General features: G+C 33.3%; 1 protein-coding gene across 2 annotated transcripts in view; it reads left to right on the top strand.

Annotated features, from left to right (window-relative positions):
• The first annotated feature begins 238 nt into the window (after positions 1-238).
• LOC143244921 (proto-oncogene tyrosine-protein kinase receptor Ret-like) overlaps positions 239-16,498 on the top strand; it is a 74,110-nt gene continuing 57,850 nt past the window's right edge. For both annotated transcript variants that reach the window (XM_076490466.1, XM_076490467.1), the window contains exons 1-3: positions 239-434; positions 11,405-11,671; positions 13,771-14,022. In XM_076490466.1, coding sequence (XP_076346581.1) covers positions 374-434; positions 11,405-11,671; positions 13,771-14,022 — 580 coding nt within the window. In that variant the 5' untranslated portion in view covers positions 239-373. The remainder of the gene's footprint in view (positions 435-11,404; positions 11,672-13,770; positions 14,023-16,498) is intronic.

Raw genomic sequence — 16,498 nt, 5'->3', positions numbered from 1 at the left:
CTGTGGAATCAATGTATATTTGTGAAGCTAAACCCTTTTCAATAGGATTCCCTACGCCTCCACCTTTAATGTGATCAAACACTAATTACTGCTCGCTAGGGCGCGGCCAGACATACCCCTCCTAGTTGAGTTAATAGAAACCTGTGTGTGTGTGTGTCTGTGTTTTCGACGCAAGCGTGCTAGGAGCGAGATTATTTCCTCACGTGGGCTCATAGCTTTTATGTGTCTTTTTTGCTCGTCCTGAAAGGAGACGCCAGTTAAATATGTCTGAGCACTCGTACCTGATCGCAGACTTTGGCTGGCTTAGTCTCTCTCTGACTTGCCAGAACTATGACATGACACTCTAAAACCAGTATTTCTAAACTCAGTTAACATGGATCTGTCGCAACTTCTGTCTATAAAAGTAGTGATCTTTGCTGCTATGTTTATTCAAGGTAGGCTGACAATTTGTATATTTTCATACATTATGTGTTATTTTTTAACGTGGACTAAAAATGCTATCATTTGTTTTGTTTTCCATTTCAGAACTGAAACGCTAGGTTGACAAAGTATATAATTCTGAGACACAGTGAAAGATTTTCATCGACATCATCACTGATTTGAATAGTTTTCTAATTTGTTGATTCTTTCTACAAATTGAAGAACTAATGTAGTTTGTTTAATCAAGTAACGCCTAATCGGAAAATATTTCAACTCTGTGTTATTTTGTACAAAACAACGAATTATAAAATATCTTTAAAAGAAATAGTCGCTATTTTGCGTAGTTTCCTTAACGTTGGGCCAAACATTTTCAAAAACCTACTAAAATTAAAGCATTAAGATAAAGTTTCCTTACATTACTTAATCGAACACTCGCGAAGTACACGATCAAGAGTCGCCTGTAAATCGGTTTATTTTACATATCAGGAAAGTAATGCAGCGATTGGACGTTACAACTATAACAAAAGGGCATGATGCCAGAATACGAGCTCTTCAGCAAAAAAATAAAATAAAAGAGGTCTATTATTAGAAGAAAGTTAAACACCAATAATAAATATATTACTTAGGGTATTTCTAATGAGAACATTTTACTTTTATCACCACGAATGTTTTACTGATGTATATATTAGATTCCTTACGTATTGTTTGAATATTAATAACTTTAATGTAAACGATGACTGCTCACGCATACAATCTTCAAGTACGTGACTAATAACTCTTCAAACGTAAATATCAGGCCCCTTAATATAGGTATGAATAACGCACTTAATTATTAACCAAATATATGTATTATTTCGTGTAATCCTACTAGCTGAATGCGAATAAAACCTGCTTTGAATATATTTTCACACTTTTTATTTTAGATGTATTTCTAAACTTTAGATCACATGAAAAAATAACATTTAAAACATTAGTTGATATCTGTTGGTTCACACAGTAGAAAAGCAGTGTTTTTTGTTCATAATTTTCCTTGAAACTTAGTTTTGTTAAAGTAATAGTATAACTTATCATGAATCAAAAACAATGTTAAAGTAATAGTATAACTTATCATGAATCAAAAACAATGTCATGATGTCAATTTTATTTTCTCGTACATTACAGAGTAAACGATGGATATTATTTTTCTTTTCACAATCATGTTTAGTGTCGAATCAATACTAACCATGAAACAGATGAAAAAATAAAATATATTAGTGAGAACCTAAAACATCGCCGAATTGAAGCAGTTCTAAGACCAATAGTTTGTTTGTAGTAGGTGTTTTCTGCCTAGTGCGCTGAAGACAAGACAGTCTTTACGAAAACCTCCTATCTTTTATTTCTCTTCTCTATGTGACTAAAAGTCTTTCATATTACGTTACACCGTCGTGAAAAATGAGGTTCAAATTACTCATTTTCAATTTTGTCTTAGCAACTTTTTAATATTGTTAAGCCTCTTTCTACCTCATTTGTTAAATGTATTCTACTCAAAATAAATTTGACTAAATTTTTTCTTTCCATAAATTCTATCCAGAAATTTGATGTGTAATTAAATCTTATTTGAATTTTTTAAAATTAACTTCTACATCGATGTTCAATAAATAAATGGCACTTTGTTTACCTCAGGTTCTCAGTTAATTTGTATTATACAACCATCTGTTTATGTTTTTAATCAGATTTATGTATGAAGGTTATGCGTGTTAGAGTATTTGAACGTTTGATATATTTTTAAACAGAGGTAATGTAGTATTATTATATGTCCTAGGTTAACCTCTAATAAATACAATAGTCATATATCTCAGACTCAAATAAGCACTTTCTCCTATTATATCATTGTATACCATACATTATACATTTTTTTCTGCTGGTTACTTTTAAAATTCGTTTAGCGTCTGTTAGACCACATGTCTTCTTATCAAAATATACATTAAGTACAAACATATAGCTTCGTACAGAATATAAGATTAAAGAAATACTGTCATATTCAAAGTATTCAAGGATATCGTTTTGCCAGATTTCATTGTTTTTAAAATTTAACTTCATTATCAAAAGTTAGATTAAATTCTTTGTATTTTTTATCGTTAAAGAAAATAACTATAATATCAGTTATCAAATTTAAATATATAACTAAAATGGTATGATCGGTTCAGAAGAGTACAGACTGTAGTAAGATATTCTTACAATATTGGAACTGGCTGAGGAGCTAAAAGTTTTTTAAATATTACATCACAAGTCATCTTCGTATAAACATTCCAAACACAAACTACATTTAAAATTAAATGAAGTTGGTTTATAACGTGGGAGGAAATATCAAAACAAACGAAAACTCGGAATTCAGTTTAAATAACAATTTAAGAAATTATAAAAATAGGCTTTTCAGCTCTGTAACTGTTTTAGAGACTTTGGGCATAGGGTTGTTAACAGATTGGAAATGTAGTCACAAATTAATTCACTTTCCCTCTCAAATGTGTTAACTTTTGTTAATACTAGAGTAAGGTCGGGTGCTCTGTTTTCTATCTTTTTACATTTTAAATCCAGCAAATACCTTCAGAATCCAATGACAAACCATCTGTCATAAATATAAGACTACTTAGTCTGTTTGTTTATGTTTTGAATTTCGCACAAAGCTACTCGAGGGCTATCTGTGCTAGCCGTCCCTAATTTAGCAGTGTAAGGGGATGCGAACCCGCGACCCTCAGATTACAAATCGCACGCCTTAACATGCTTGGCCATGCCGGGCCTGCTACTTAGTCATACACTTAATATGTTGTTATTTTTCTCATTACGGTATAGTATAATTTCCCCTATTATTTTTCTTACTATTATTTTGGCTCGGCATGTTCAGGTGGGTTAAGGCGTTCGACTCGTAATCTGAGGGTTGCGGGTTCGAATCCCAGTCGCACCAAACATGCTCGCCCTTTCATCCGTGGGAGAGTTATAATGTGACGGTCAATCCCACTATTCGTTGGTAAAAGAATATCCCAAGAGTAGGCGGTGGGCGATGATGACTAGTTGCCTCCCCTCTAATCTTACACTGCTAAATTAGAGACGGCTAGCGCAGATAGCCCTTGTGTAGCTTTGCGCGAAATTCAAAAACAAACAAAATACTATTACTTCTTTTCATTTCGATAATTCTTTTCTTTAATATTTTTATACCCTATATTAATTATCATCGGTAATTCCTTTTATTTGTCCTGGCATGACCAGGTGGCTAAGGCACTCGACTCGTAATTCAAGGGTTGCGGGTTCGAATCCCCGTCTCACCATACATGCTCGCTCTTTCAGCCGTGGGAGCGTTATAATGTGACAGTCAATCCCACTATTCGTTGGTAAAAGAGTAGCTAAAGAGTTGGCGTGGGTGGTGATAACTAGCTGCCTTCCCTCTAGTCTTACACTGCTAAATTAGGGACAGTTAGCGCAGATAGTCCTCAAGTAGTTTGCGCGAAATTCAAACCAAACCTTTTATTTATTGTTGTTGCACAATATTCATTTCAAAACAATTCAACTTGTAAAAACGTATTTAAATATTAACGACATTAAACTTATGTGAAAAGGCAAACTGAGCCTGAAAAATCTGCAATATTCCCTGGTTCTGTGATTTAGTATGGCTAGGTGGTTAGGATGCTAGACTTATAATCCTAGGATCGCGGGTTCGAATTTCTGTCCCACCAACTATGCTCATCCTTTTAGTCGTATGAGCGTTATAAGGTGTAGATCTGTCCCACTAGGGTTGGTGGTGGGTGGTAGTAACTAGCTCCCTTCTCTCTAGTCTTACACTGCTACATTAGGGATGGCTAGAACAGATAGCCTTCGTGTAGCTTTGTGCCAAATTCAAAAAATAAAGTCTAGTTCTGTTTGCTTTAATATGAACTTATTTCTTCCTATTGATATTTTAAGTTATCAATAATATTTATTTCGTTACAACTTATAATTTTTTAAAGTTTTATGAATCAAGTAATAAAGAAAATAACATAATTAAAAGGCTTTTGCCTCAATTTCCTCTTGTTTGCAATCTAATGTACTTTAATGAACATAACTCTTTACCATTATCTAATGTATCTGTCTATTATTTTAATAAATCGGAGGAGAGATTTAGTGAGTGTCTGTTTCTGTTTATTATGCTCATTTGGCAGTTAAATTATATTATGAACATATTGAGTATGTTTTATTAGCTTGAATATTGAAATTCTTAAAGATATAACAAACCAACTAAAAGCTACTATATTTTTGCATTCTTTGTTAATGACCTCTTAAATTTTAAAATAAATCTATACACACACATAAGTATCCATAGATATATATATTTACTGATACTGTGAAGATGCTTTCCTCATTTCCCGTATATAATTTTCTATTATGCATTCTGTACGTTCGGTTCACTTCAATGTCACCATTTCTAACGCTGTGAAAAATTGTTAAGCAAAATTATTAAAAAATGTCTCTGTTTTGACAGGAAGATCCACTCCTGACTTTGTTTTGAGTTGGTAGGAAATAATTTTATCACCTGGTTATTAATATCACTGTAAAGTCTGCTACAGATGGATATTTATGCTACTATAAGTATTGTTGTCACATTTTCCCGAGATTGAGGTCATAAACTGTATATTCTTTTTTCTTTGTCTTTGACTAGCGAAACAACTGTATCCAACAAAACATGTACGGAAATCCAAATATAAAGTCAGTTCTACATCGAGTGCATTTTCATTTACCTAAAGAGTACATACCCGACTAACTTACTCCGCTAATAATAAGAAATTAGCTAGTATTTAAGTACGAACAGTTATTAGAAGGTTTGTGCCCTTTACTAGTGTGAAAGTAAACTTTTTACCTTCATCATCTGAAATATTTGCTCAATAATCAATGAGAATTAGCGATATGGTTTACTGAGTGATTGTATTAGTATTGAAGCGGTACGAAATGACAGGTCTTCAAATAAATTTCTTGTATTAAGGGTTTAATACATAGAATAGTGTAGTTTGGTTTTATGCTACAAGTATCAAAAATAAAATTTGTAACCCAATCAATAAATAGTAAAAATGAGCGCAAAGACAGGGTTTAAAGGGTAAAATGTAGCTTACTGGATTTGTAACCTTACATGTAGGAAAGCTTACAGTCGATGTAAAACATAGTGGCAGGAGATACTATTGATCTAAAGGTTATAAAGTTGATTTACTAAATTAGTCAAGACTCCACATTCGCTCTAACTGGCTGCAGGGACCTGAAAGTGGTTGCCCTATTAAACCAGCCACATTAAATTATTTTTATTCTCAATTTGTAAGGGCTCGAATATTATATAATAAAACTAAAAAAAACTTCTCAGTAATATGATACCGTTCAATGTCATTCTTAAGCTCAAATTTAACATTTCTTTGTGTAAGTAAAAAGGCGCGCAGAACGAAGAATACAATAACTTAACAGCCTGGAACCTCTGTTGTAATACATTTCTTTATGTAAACTTTTTTCTTATATACTAATGGCTAGAATTTCTGCCGTATAAAAATAAGATAACAAATCACAATAAAAACACGAGATAACGACACCAAAGGTCTGTTATTTAAAGCAAGTTCAAAATGTTGAGAAAAGAATTTATATATGTTTCAGTGTAGGTGGTTCCCAGTCTGTTTAAATACTAACAGTGAAACCCAGTTTTAAAATCAAGTTAATTATTTTACGAAATAATTAGAGAGACAGAAGGCTCCAGAACGAAGTTAGGTAGGTTTATGTTTGTTCGATCGGCGACCTGTGTGAGTACAGTTCGTCCTTCATTGATCAGTAGTGCATCTAATATGCTTTCATACTTGCTGCATCCATATTATGAAACTTCATGAAAATGGGTGCGGCTGATAAAAATGCAGGTGTTGATGTTTCAAAACTCCTAGCAATGTAATATGATAACAGGCGTTAGTCGTCTATGGATGCATTTGAAAAATGAGGGTGCATCCACAAACATAACATTTAAACTTTACTTTTTTGAAAGAACTTTAACTGTTACTTAACCTTTCTAAGAATCGTATTAAAACAACCCTAACACAAAATACTTAGTACTTTTAAAATTTGTTATTAGTGTATGTTGTTGTTTTTCTCATCAAGTTACTTTTATGACTTTAACCCTTAAACGGCAGTCATCATCAATTAAGACTGCTACCTGCAACATTTCCCTGTTTAAGGGTTAAATTAGTTCCATATATACGTACATAGATAAACTCTGTCCTTTGATAGATATTTCACATGGCAGTAGAGGGACGAAATTGAAATTGATATTGTATCACAGGTATAACTTCCAGCTGCATGTACACAAGTATATATAATAGTTCATACATGTTTAATACTACCTGTTCGTTCAAGCTACATTTTGTAGACAGCATTTTTTATGGGATATTTAGTAATAGTCCTAATAGTTTGTTAAAAATGTCGCCCAAGACCAGGCGATGGTTGATGTTAGCTAGCTACCTCCCTTCTAGTCTGTCACTTCTAAATTAGGAATGGCTAATGCAGCTAGCTTCTCGAATAGCTTTGCACGAAATTAAAAAACACAAATGCATGAAATGAAATTATAGATTTCTTTCATTTACATTTATCTATCTATCAGTCCCACCTATCTTACTAGTTGTGCCGTTTTGTCTGTTGTTTTAATATATATCTAAGATATATAAAAATTAACACAATGTTAATTTAAAGTATTATTATTATTATGAAACAAAATTTTTCAAGTGAATATTTTCTCACAAATTTTAATATTGAAACCAATACGATTTCGTGAAAATAGAGTCTTGTTTATGTATTTTTAATATCACAACTACACAATAGGCTATCTTTGCTGTGCCCACCTTGAGTATCGAAAATCGGTTTCTAACAGTGAAAGCCCTCAGACTTACCGCTGAAACTCTACGAAGTGAAAATAAAATGAATGCATTACGTCAGACAGACATAACGTGAGATGGTGTTGTTGTTTGAAGCTAACAATTAGGATGCATATTTGACGCTAAGTGGATTATTCAGACATCATTTAATTTTTAATAAAAGTAAGCAACCGCCTAATGTTAAAGTGCTTGAAGTTATACATTGCTCAGTGCATAAATAAGGGCTGTTTTCGTTCGTACTGTGGTACGCTAATGAACGAACGAGCGAAATGCGAAAGGAAGATACACACATAGAAAGGAGCAATTGTACAATGTCATAAACATGGGCTAATGGTACGTTGAATAAGCTTCTATTGTATACGGATATTCTAAAGTATTACTCGGAATAAAAAGTAACTTTCTTAAAGCTGTGAATTTCATTCCAAATAACAGGTTCATCGTTTCTTCAAGTACAGTGTTACGTTAAAACTTAGATCATGCCGATTACTTCTTTGAGCTAAAATACTTTGAGCAAAATCAGAAAAATGAAAATAATAATGCTAATAACACTAGTACCTTATGTTTATTCTTATTTTTATCTTTCAAATATTTTTTTTTTCTTCACTTTGGGGAACAGTCATCTTCTCACAACTGTTTGCAGGCAGTGAGGGGTGATGTAGATGTGGGACGTTAACACAGTTATCTGCATCACTGTTAAGAAAACCACGTTTTTTGTTGAATTAAAAACAAATAGCAGTTAATAGCTCAAGACTTGATAAACATTTTTCTACTTGTTCAGTAATATATCCTTTTTATTTAACTTAATAGGCCTGGCATGGCCAAGCGCGTAAGGCGTGCGACTCGTAATCCGAGGGTCGCGGGTTCGCGCCCGCGTCGCGCTAAACATGCTCGCCCTCCCAGCCGTGGGGGCGTTATAATGTGACGGTCAATCCCACTATTCGTTGGTAAAAGAGTAGCCCAAGAGTTGGCGGTGGGTGGTGATGACTAGCTGCCTTCCCTCTAGTTTTACACTGCTAAATTAGGAACGGCTAGCACAGATAGCCCTCGAGTAGCTTTGTGCGAAATTCCAAAACAATTTAACTTAATTATCAGGAAGTAAATAAGATAAAAATCATTGTTAAGTTTTAGTTACCTACTGTAAGAATAGGTATCATTTATGAACTCTCAAATACGTCGTTTACGCTAATTGACAGAAAGAAATCTAATGGTATGCGTTATATATATTCTGAATTGTGTTAATGGTATAATTAGTTGAATTATTCTTTCTCATCCACATTGGATTCGCGTAGGGATTCATGGATTCTGTGTGGAATAAAAATATTAGACATATTAAGGTTTAATTAAACTTACTGTTCATTACAATATTACAAATGGTACCTTAAACTATAAGAATGTATTTATGCATTCCCGATTCTATTTAAATGCTTTTGTTGTTATAGTTGAAAGCACATAGAGTTGCAAAAATCGATGGGCCACTCATAAAGAACTTCGATATAAAATTTAGAAGCCTTTGGAATTTTATCACCTTGAAATATTTTGTTTTGGACGACCTTTAGACTTCTCTACTGGGGCCTTCGTCCGACCGCGTGCGAATGTTCGAATTAACAAAAATAAAATAACTTTGAAACAATGGGGCGAGCGGTTTAAATTGCACTTCTTTTGATGAAAATATTTTGATGTGAAAAAAAAGACCGAAAACCGATTTTTATCTGTAGTGTTATATCATGACTTGAGCCTAAACATACAATAACATTGAGTATCCTTTAATATCTAGTTTTGTCTAAAGTACGTTTTAAATTTAGGGATTTACACTTGATTTTACCGTTTTAGTTTTTTGTCCTTTGTCATATTGTCCATTCGAACCCGCGACCCTAAAATCACAGTCACACCAAACATTCTCGCCTTTTCCGCCGTGTGGACGTTATAATGCGATGGTAAATTCGTTGGTAAAAGAGTACACCAAGAGTTGGCGGTAGGTGGTGATGCCTTCCCTCTAGTCTTACACTGCTAAATTAAGGACGGCTAGCGCAGATAGCCCTCGTGTAGTTTTGTGCGAAATTCAAACCAAACCAAATCTTTGTCATATATGCCTAAAAACAGAATAATGGTAAACAACCTATACTCACATTAAATTTAGTTGTTGTTTGACCTAATATAACAAAGTGTACAAGTTAAAAATAAGTTTAATGATGGATTTAAAGTGATTGTTAATCTGAAAACCTCAAAAAGCTAATAATTCCAAACTATTCAACTAAACTAACTCGTGCATTCAAGCAAACTCATTATGTTAACAAATTTTAATTACTTTAAATTAATTGAATGTAATTCATTAATTCACTGAAGTAATTTGTCAGTACAAATTGTTTCTATGTTATAAGGCTACAACACCATGTTTAACTTTGCTACTAGCCAACATCTGATTACAGGACCTCTAGCCTGCTAAGTAATATAAAGATTTATTATACATTAAATAACCTCATATGTAAATAAACCAACGAGCATTACTTAAAACCGTCACCCAAATGTTATATAACATGAATGGAAGTTAGTATGTTTTACATGAATTACCCCAATAGTTCTTTTTCGGTAAGAGAAGATCGAGATGGGGGGTTCAATTTACGCATCTTATAGTTTTGAATAAAAGTGTCCCAAATTTTGTTATGTAGTTAGTTACATACTATACAGAGAATAAACTGTATTTTAATGCAAACCTGAAGTTCAGATGAGAGATATACTAGAAATGATATGAAAATATTCGAAAGAAAGTAATAAACGTTTCCGTGTTAAAGCTATTAAAACATATGTGAAAGCTAAATCAAGAAGTGTGTTATCACGATGAACAACACTGTCTCTGATTTTATCTTATTTCTTTTATTAGCTCACGTAAGCCATTTTTTTTTTTATCAATAATAGTACAGCATGCTTGAATGTGGAGGTAAAACTTTTCAGTGTTTACTGCAATTCTGTTTATATTCCTAGAACAAGTTACTCTCTTAGAGTGAAACTAAAAATTAATCTGTTGATGAATATGTCCAGTTAAGTATAATTTTCTTGAGTTCTTACTTATAATGATTAGAATGCATTGTTTCATCAGTTGAGCACACTACTCTATAACGATTACTGACTATGGTAGTGCATTCGTACTGATTACTGATAGTTACCTCTACCACCTAAGTTGACGGAAATTGTGTTTTCACCCCTGCGTATGTTTATATCTCTGTATGGCCCGGCATGGCGAGGTAGGTTAAGGCGTTCGACTCCTAATCTGAGACCGCGGGTTCGAATCCCCGTCGCATCAAACGTGCTCGCCCTTTCAGCCGTGGGGGCATTATAATGTGACGATCAATCCCACTATTAGTTTGTAAAAGAGTAGTCCAAGAGTTGGCGGTGGGTGGTGATGACTAGCTGCCTTCCCTCTAGTCTTAAACTGCTAAATTGGGGACGGCTAGTGCAGACAGTCCTTGTGTAGTTTTGCGCGAAATTCAAAACAAACGAAACTAAACCATCTTTGTGCGTCTATTTGATTGTATGTGCGTTTGTCAAAAAGATTTTTCAAAAACGGCTCAATGAACTTAAAATAAAGCTGACATATGTTTTGACTATGATCCAACTTGAAGTGATTAGTTTTTGGAGGGTAAATATATCCCTATTTGTTCGCATGGGAACCGATTCTTTTACACTATGTTTGCCTTATAATTCAGTTAAAAATCACTAGATTTTAATGAAACTTGGTAGGCATATCTAGAATATTATTCACCAATGTTCTGCCAAAAATGGTTTGTGTCTGTTGATAACGACTAATCTAGTTTATGAATGTTACCAAATATCAGATCATATACAATGAAGCCCCCCGCTAGTACAGCGGTATGTCTCCAAATTTACAACGCTAAAATCAGGAGTTCGGTTCCCATTGGTGGGCTCAGCAGATAGCTCAATGTAGCTTTGCTAAAAGAACAAACACACAAACACATACAGTGAAATTTCCCTCATCTTCTTTACTTGTGAAAAATTTAACTTAGATATGAGTAAACGAAACATCATTATGTATATATGAACACTAACTAGTGTACGTTCTTCTTTACTTTTAGGGTCCTGCCTTTTGTTCTCACAAAGAAACGTAAACATTATTATACCAGTCTTCTATCCACCTGGTGTTTCATTGTACAAGCTGTTCAGTATACCTGCGGACGACAACAATCCTTCTGGTAGACGAGCAGTAAACTATCAAATAACAAGTGCATTTCTACAAGAAAAAGATGGCTCTAAGTACCAAAGAAAAGATTTATTCACGTTCGACCCTTCAACAGGACACTTGGCACTTGCTAAACATTTGGAGCCGAAACAACAGTATATTGGTAATTATTCAATTTAAAAGTAAATATAAATATTTTATCGAGCGAATATTAACTGACATATCTAAGGTTCATCATTGATCAATGAAACCACTAAAAAACTACTTAATAATAATCTTAACATAAACATGATATGTTTTATTAAATACTTCATCATTCGGCTAAAATACTGAGATAAAAGAACACTACACAAAGCCTGAGATTAAAATACAACACGAGCACTAACATTCTGAGAGTACTTATACTAACTAAGCTTAGGTAAGTGTGAGATTTATGTACCATTAACGTCTAGTAGAATACATGAATTTATCGAATGTTTTTGAGATTTTAAGTATCAAAAAAATCAAGAATAAAAATACATTTCCGTTTTTTTTTCTTGTTTTCAATGACCTTTAAATTAAAAGCAAATTACTACAATTGTCATTAATATTTTGGTAAGGGTAGAGCCGTCTAAATTGTAATATTTTATTTTATTTTTACATTTTTGACTCGCTAAATTATCAGCTTATGATTCCTTCAAACAGAAGTTGAAAGAACCATATGTCCAAGAAAGATTCAATATGACGTTGGACTACCTGATTGGGTAATGAAGCAGCACAGTGTTTTTGAAGGATTTACCTGGAATATTTCAACATAATTTAATCGTAACAGCGTGCTCTACCCACCATAAGTATCGAAACCCATTTTCTAGCGTTGTAAGTTCTCAGATATACTGTTGTGCCACTAGGGGGCTGTATGCCTTTTTAAAACCAACAATTCCGTGGGTGTTTAATTTACCTTATATAAACATTACGAAAACTGTTTTGTATCTCTTTTTCCTTTATTTTCTTCTTTTACTATACTTTAATGAGTTGTACTGTTGGTTCAGGTAATAATGAGGTCAAGTTAAGGAAATAAGAACCATTTCCTAAGAAAAAAACAGACCATTTTTACACTTTTAGGATTTATATATATAGTCACCCTAACTTAGAAACCAGACATTCGGCAAAAATTTCAACGTTAGATATTAGTAAGAATATCCAGTTTTCTGGACTACATCTTCTACCACATTTCACATACGAAGTGTAAACACAAAGAAAATGATGTATAATGTTTATGATTTTTTAAACATTCTTTTCATTCTTTATCTTTATTTAATCCTTGGTGTGTTTTTTATCGACTGTTAAAAAGGTTTAAAAAAGAAATTTCTCGAAACGCTGATCTTAACAAAGTAAAAATATTAAAACAATATTTTTTCAGTTTCACGGCGATGTTAAATACTTTTAGAGGAATCTGCTAAGCCTTTAATATTTAATTAAAAATACGTTTGACACTCTGATGTAAGTTTTCATCTTGAAAATAAAAATTACCTAAAGTGACCGTATTTATATGGATTTAATTAAAAAAACACGGCGAGGTAGTTAAGGCCCTCGACTCCTAATATGAGGGTCGTGGGTTCGACTCCCCGTCACACCAAACATTTTCGACCCTTTCAGCTGTGGGGACATTATTATGTGACGGTCAATCCCACTATTCCTTGGTAAAAGAGTAGCCTAAGAGTTGGCGGCGGGTGGTGATGACTAGCTGCCTTCCCTCTAGTCTTACACTGCTAAATTAGGGACGGATAGCGCAGATATTCGTAGAAGAGCTTTGCGCGAAATTCAAAACAAACAAAATTGAGAAAATATTGAAAATAAATTCTAAATACTGTAAACTTATTTTTATCTTGTGAACACTTTCATTCAAGTGAATTAAAATTTCCAAAGATAAAGGAGAAGAAAAAACTTTATAAAAACTAAAATAAATAATAATTAAATTAGTATTTCATTAATAATCACACCTGTAAATGATTAAAACGATATTGGAAATAAATATAAAATGTTGCAAAATAACATATGCATTAACAATGACACTGTTCAACTACATACGTTTAATTTGGTTAATAGAGATTTGAATGTTATCATTATTGTTAGTTAGTTTGTTTTTTTATTAATTCCTAACATATTTATTTCCGATAAAAGTTTTAAAAAGTTTTGAGTCAACGGTTTCTGATATTGTTGATGTTGTTTATAACTTCGACTGAGGTATTTTAATCATTCAGACTAACGCTATTTTATTTTCAGGAACAAACTTTACGATAAAACTCCAGGAATCTAAAGGAAATATATATAGCAGTTCTTCCTATGTGTTGAGTGGCAGTATAACCGACACTAATGACCTGTGTCGGCCGAATTTTCAGTTTTGTTTTACAACTTCCATTGCTGAGTATGACATTCCAGAATCTTTCGAACCTGACGTTATCTTCGACCAACTCCGCCCACAAACAATAGCCCATGTGTGTCCCACTTACGAAACGCAATACACGGTGACCAAGGGTGAGCATATAAATTATTTTTCACATTTAGCCGTCTTTTATATTCACTGTCGTTTCATATTTCAACTATAGACCTCAAACGATCCTGTTAAATTTTGTCATTATGGACATTTTTTATTTACCAAGAAGAGTCGTTGTGTTTAAGTTTCTTATATTATTTATGTTCTTACTGACACATATTTCTTGGTGTGTTACATAAACCACAGTTGGTTGTGCACAAGAGATAGTGTATAATATTACAGCCTAAGTATCCACACTGATCAATAGCTTTCAACATGCAAGCATGAGATTTTTAACAAAGGTCGGTCTCATAAATCTGTATTATTTATGAAAAGGAATCGAATTTAATAAAATAATGCTAACACTTACTTTTTCATTCTTTTTCTATAATTAGATCTCGATTAACAGCTAATTATAATTTTACTAGGAGGAACCAATAAAGCACTATATTTTTTAACATTCATAAATGCCCCCCCAGTGGCTCAGCGGTACGCCTGCGGACTTACAACGCTAGAAACCGGGTTTCGATACCCGTGGTGGGCAGAGCACAAATAGCCCATTGTGTAGCTTTGTGCTTAATTCAAAACAACAACGACATTCATAAATATGTATATAAATCGATTTATTAAAAGCATACTTGAAATAGCCACCATGTTCGTTTAATTCCATTAACTGTAAGTTATTGTTGTTCTATTCATAATTTCGCGTATCCTTTTTGGCTGATTTAACTGAAGTGTTTTTCTTTATACATATGTGTATGTAACAAATTAATTGAGTAGCCTTAGACATACTATTATTATTGGCATGTAAACGGGTCTTAGAATATATGTTTTTAAAAACTTGTATCTTTGATGATAGAAAGTGGTGTTGCGGAAAGAGTACAAGAGAAGCATTTGACCATTAACAACTCACCAGGAAATATCTGGAATAAAACACACAAAAATATTTAATAATGATTCCAGGTCTATCCATAGAAAGAAAGCAAAGCTTACAGTTATAGATAAAAGTAATTGACTTAATAATGCTGCCTTTAGTAATCAGAATAAACGTGCAGAATGTTTCTCTTAATAATAACAAGAATACAATCAATTTTATTTCGCGCAAAAAAATACGATGGCTATCCGCGCTAGCCGTCCCTAATTTAGCAGTATAAGACTAGATGGAAGACAGTTAATCACCATCACACCCACCAATTCTTGGGCTACTTTTTTATCAATAAATAGTGGGATTGACTGTTTCGTTATAACGCCCCATCACGGCTGAAAGGGTGGGCATGTTTGGTGTGACGGGGATTCTAACCCGCAATCCTCAAATTGAGAATCAAGTGCTCTGAAAATACAGCTATGCTGGGACATTTGCGAGTGTTTTAAGTAAATGGATCAAGTTATTTCTATTTTATAATGTAATGTTCATAGGTTAAGTTCCAAACTCTCAGTCATTACTTCGTTTTATAAGTTTATATAACTTTAAAAAGCAGTGCAGAGTAAAGCTCTGGGTGAAATATGCGAATAATTTGGGTTTAACTTAAGAATTTATGAAAATATTTAGTTACGCAAAACTTGGAGTGACAGACCGTTTACAGTTGTAGTAGTTTATATTAGCAGCTAATATTTAGTTTTCTGCTCATTCATAGTTATGAAAACTCTAAAACTACGCTATGTATTATACGGAGTTGTCAGACAACAAAGTTCAACTAAGTTTCTACCTTAGATAAGGCTTGACATTTCCTGATGGTTAAAGTACTCGACTCATAATCCGAGGGTCGAAGGTTTGAATCCCCGTCACACCAAACATGCTAGCCTTTTCAGTCGTGGGGGCATTATAATGTGACTGTCAATCCCACTATTCGTTAATAAAAGAGTAGCCCAAAAGTTGGCGGTGGGTGGTGATGACTAGGTGCCTTCCCCTGTAGTCTTACACTACTAAATTAGGGACGGCTAGTTTCAGATAGTCCTCGTGTAGCTTTGCGCAAAATTCAAACCAAACCTTTGATAAACGCCGGTAAGAAATATGCAAATAATTTTGAAATACTAACATTTACATTTTTATGTGGTAATTATATACACTTAGCATTTATCACAACTTCAGGCTTGTATTAACTTTAACTTCAGTTTCATTTTACGATAGTTTCTGACATCATAATGAAACTCCAGTTTAATTTACATAAGATTTTTGAGACTGACATATACTTTTTATGTAAGTACTAAAAACTTAATCGCATTGGAAACAAATATCTGATAGAATGGTTTCTAGACAGAAATGTGGTTTATGAATTTGTTAAGTATTTAAAAACCATGCCTTTTGTTGTTGTAACCTTGAGGTTCAGTATTATTTCTGCCTTAAAACTCAGATGTGATTATACGTGAAAACATTTTTAAAAAAGTCATAAATTATTTAATTTCCACCTCACAAAAAAAGAAGTAGAGGACACTAGCATGCTCAACGGTTGAATATTTTTTCTTCTCTTTATCGTGTAG

This window comes from Tachypleus tridentatus, chromosome 2, assembly GCF_004210375.1.
Source record: "Tachypleus tridentatus isolate NWPU-2018 chromosome 2, ASM421037v1, whole genome shotgun sequence".
NCBI classification, from domain to species: Eukaryota; Metazoa; Arthropoda; class Merostomata; order Xiphosura; family Limulidae; genus Tachypleus; species Tachypleus tridentatus.
The sequence above is the reverse complement of the archived record's forward strand: the minus strand, read 5'-3'. Positions and strand labels throughout refer to the sequence as shown.